The sequence below is a fragment of the Lycium ferocissimum genome, chromosome 6 (assembly GCF_029784015.1).
Source record: "Lycium ferocissimum isolate CSIRO_LF1 chromosome 6, AGI_CSIRO_Lferr_CH_V1, whole genome shotgun sequence".
Lineage (NCBI taxonomy): Eukaryota > Viridiplantae > Streptophyta > Magnoliopsida > Solanales > Solanaceae > Lycium > Lycium ferocissimum.
In genome coordinates, this window is record NC_081347.1 from 3,105,464 (window position 1) to 3,109,693 (window position 4,230).

Consider the following 4,230-nt stretch of genomic DNA (forward strand, 5'->3'; position numbering starts at 1 on the left):
TGTATTTAACATATAATTACTAGCTATGGAATGTAATTATTTTAAACTATAGCTACTAAATATAAATCGTGTGTCTTATGATGGAATTATAAATCGTGTATCTTATGATGACAAGTCCACAACAACACACTCAATGTAATTTTACAAGTGGAGTCTGAAGAGAGTAGGACGTGCGCAACTTATGAAAGATTATTAAAAAATTATTTAGTCTTCAAGTGTACTTAAAAAACTAAGGGCCCGTTTGTCCATGAGAATTATTCACTTTTTTAAAAAACTTTTTTCACAATGGTGTTTGGCCATAAAAAATTCAAATACAACTTAAGTTGTATTTGAAATTTGGAAAATAATCAAAACTTGTTTTCACTTTCAATGCATTTAAACAACCAAATATTTTTTGCAAAAACTATAACCAAATACAATTCCATCTTCAACTCCAAAATACCAAATAAAGTGAAAAATATTTGATTTTCATGACCAAACGCCTGCTAAAATTACAACCAAACTCTTTCACCATCTCTTAATACAAAAGAAGATTCCAGCAAGAAGTTAAAAGCAGCAGCAGGCAGCCAAGGACTACTTGTAATAAATCAAGATTCCAAACCCAAGTGGGGACCTTAAACACCATGGACAAAGACATTACTAATTCATAGGAAATTTTAGAAGATAAAGAGATAATGTGTTGGACAGAGACTATCTAGTTTTTTTGTACTATTACATATGAGGTTTTTGGTTCACAAAACATATCACTTTCCCCCTGTCCATTTTTATATCAATCCCGTATCCAAATATTCTCCTTTCTTTCACCTTCTCCTCTAGCACACACTCACTATATCAGTCACCATCAAGCACTACAATTGAACTTCTCTCAAAAAAAAAAAAAACCACTTTTACAATTTCATGAAAACCAAGTATTAGGTCTCGAACATAAAATTAACTCTTCACCATTTTATTTTCTTATAAGAAAACTCTTGGATCCAAATATTGTTTTTAAATAAAATAGATTGACCTATTTCAACCTCAAACTCAGACGTCATTGAAGCGTGGACCCAGCGGAGCTACAAGGCTAAAAATAATTTTTTTTATGTATTATAAAATAAATGTTGAATCCCTTTAACTTCTTCATATATTTACTCTTTATTATATTTTGAATCCATTAATTGAAAATTTTGGTTCCGCACTAGCATGGACAACAACATGAGCCTCAATACTAGGTAAACCAAGAATAAGAATGACTCTAGTTTAATACTCCCATGTTAATTAAGAAAATAAATTTCGGTCTAACTCCACTTCAAAAGCTAGAAGACAACAGTCCATTCCCTTAACCAATGCAAGACGTTTCAACAATTATAAGATATTCAGTGGCAGAAAATCAGTTGTAGAGAAATGCAAGGCAAATAACAAATACATGAGAAATGTGAAGCAACCTAAAGATGATAATAGGGTTAGAGATGCATCTACTATCAATCTTGAAACAAGAAGCATTAAAAAAGTACAACATCTTCTAACAGTCTACAATTCTACATTGCACAGCTACAAGAACTACAAATTACCCATTACAAATACAAGACAAACCAAGAAAAAAAGAAGACTAATACCTAAATAAGGAGGTGAAAAAAGACAACACAATATAATCTTAAGAATCATCACCAACAACAAAGCCCTATGAACTAAGAAGATCCCACAAAATTTCACTGTGAATCTTGAATCAACAAGCATTAAACAAGTACACACTCTCTAACAATGCACAGCTACAAGAACTAAACACAACTCACTGCAAAGACATAATCAACTAACAAAACCTTAAGACATAACACAGTCATAAGAATCATCACCATCAACAAATTCCAGAAATATTCAAGATTCACTCCACAACATTTTGTGCTGGCTGCGGCTAACCTTCCTATCTACTTGTGAATCTTGAATCAACAAGCATTAAACACTACACACTCTTCCAACAATCTACATTCCACAGGTACAAGAACTACACACAACTCACTACAAATACCACATCAACCAAGAAAACTTAAAAGACATAACACAAGTCATAAGAGTCCATAAATTTTCAGCTTCACTCTACCCCAATTTGTGCTGGCTGTGGCTTAATCTTCCTAGGCCTACCTCTAGGCCTTCCAGTTTTCGAAACAGGAACAGCTAAGTTACTAGGGGCAATTGTTGATTTCACTTTCTTGGGAGTAGGTGGTGCATTAGGGTCTTTTTTCGGGCGACCTCTCGGCTTGGGAGCTGCAACTTCTCTTCCTTGTGGCAATGTAGTTTTCGGTTTTGGTGGCCGGCCCCGGCCACGCTTAGGTGGTGCATCTGGACCAGGCTTAATGTAGTTGTTTTTCAGGAAAATAAGTTCACCAGTTTGTTTCATTCTATCCAAATGGTAAGTTAGCAACTTTGAGTGTGCATCATTCAAGTTACCATACTTAGATTCAATGTACTTTGATATTGATGACTTGTTTGAACCTTCTTTTTGTTGCAGTGCATCAAGTGCTTCATAAATCATCTGGTAAAATTTTTTTGAAAAAAAAACCAAAACCCCAAAAACTTGAAATTTTTGGTAATGAAAGTAATAATTAAGAAAAAAAGACATGCAGATCTGTGTAAAAAAAAAAAAAAAAAAAAAAAGCAATCTTGATGATCATCATGTGCTCATGTGGGAGCCAGTAAAAAAGCAAAAAAATAAGAACTAGACAAAAGTTGTTCCTGTCTCTTTATTATCTCTTTTTCCAAAGTTTACTCGGGATTCCAAATTTCATTTTGGCACTAAAAATTCAAGAACCTACATTTTGAAAAGCCAAAATTCAAGGAAAAATTAGAGAAATCAAATGAATTATACATATGACTGCACAAAAGCTACTCCCTTCATCTCAAATTATTTATCGTGGTTACTAAAAATAGTTGTCTCAAATTTTTCGTCCTATTCAAGACACAATTAATTATTTTTTTCCCAATTGAAATTTATCATTAATTAAGATCGATAAATAAATAGAGTAAACATTTAATAAAAAGGGTAAATAATTAAAATTTCTCAAGGGCATGTAAAATAAAGAAATGACAAATAATTTGAGACGGATAGAGTAGCATTATGTTTAAAGAAAAATGACTACATACTTTTTTCCTCTCTTCTTATTTCTCAAAGATTAAATCTTTCTTCCAAAACCAAGAGAACCCTTAAGTGAAACACTTAATAAAAATAAATTTGAGCTAAAACAAAATTGGTTAGAAAGCAAGAATCTTTGTAACAATTAGAGCAAGAGAAAAGTAGATTTTTTCTTAAGTTTCTGAAACATGCATAGCTCAAGTGAACATCTTAAACTAAAACAAGAAAGAACATCTATATTATGTGAAAAAAAAAAGATTAAAAAAAAAGTTTCTTTTCTCCAATTTCTTCATAAAGTTCAAATCTTTCTTGTAAAACCAAGAAAGAAAAAACCATCTTACATATGTGAAAAAAGGGTCAAATTTTGAGAAAAGATAGAATAATAGAGCATGATATGTAGCAGAAAAAAATAAAGGGGTCAAAGTGAAAATATTGTTGATAGTTTTTACCTGAGGGTATTCAGGATGAATCTTGTTGACAAGTTGAGTCTCCATTGAAACTTGCAGAGAGAGAAAGAGATGACCCCACAAAGAGATAGAGAGAGAGGACAGTGTCAGCTTCAAAAGCACATTGAGTAATAATTTTGCTATGCAACTTAGATTGTGAATAGAAAGCTTATCCACAGAGAAATTTATTAAAAAAGGGTAAAAGAGTAAATATACTTTTTAATTTTGCGGCTTAGAGCAAATATATTCCGGATTAAAAAAGTGGTGCATATACTTGCCGTTACATAAACAATGCACGTATACCCTTTATAGTGACAAAATTTGTTTCTTAAAAAATCGTTTAACTTTTTTTAATTAAAAAAATGTCAGGTGGCTTAATAAAAGTAAGTCTACTTATTTTTTTAGTAGACTTAATTTTTTCAAGCCTCATGTCGATTTTTTTTAATTAAAAAATAAGTTAAATAATTTATTTGAAAAAATTAATCAACTAAAAGAGTATATTTGTGTTGTTTGTGTAATGACAGAAGTATATATGCATCATTTTTTAACAAAAAATATATCCACTTGTAAAGTCGAGCGGGGTCGTTTGGTAAGTAGACAAAATTATCTAAGGATTATAATTTTGAGACTAATTTATCCTATCCCTCGGGATTATTTTATCCCATCTAGGAGATGGGA

The 4,230-nt window shown here is 31.5% G+C and overlaps 1 protein-coding gene across 1 annotated transcript; it reads right to left on the reverse strand.

Moving 5' to 3' along the window:
• Positions 1–1,991: 1,991 nt before the first annotated feature.
• LOC132058931 (HMG-Y-related protein A-like) lies at positions 1,992–3,713 on the reverse strand. The gene is made up of 2 exons (XM_059451362.1): positions 3,556–3,713; positions 1,992–2,509 (listed from the first exon to the last, which is right to left on the reverse strand). Exons 1-2 carry the CDS (start codon positions 3,598–3,600, stop codon positions 2,069–2,071), a joined length of 486 nt encoding a protein of 161 aa, XP_059307345.1. The 5' UTR covers positions 3,601–3,713; the 3' UTR covers positions 1,992–2,068.
• Between the last annotated feature and the right edge of the window lie 517 nt (positions 3,714–4,230).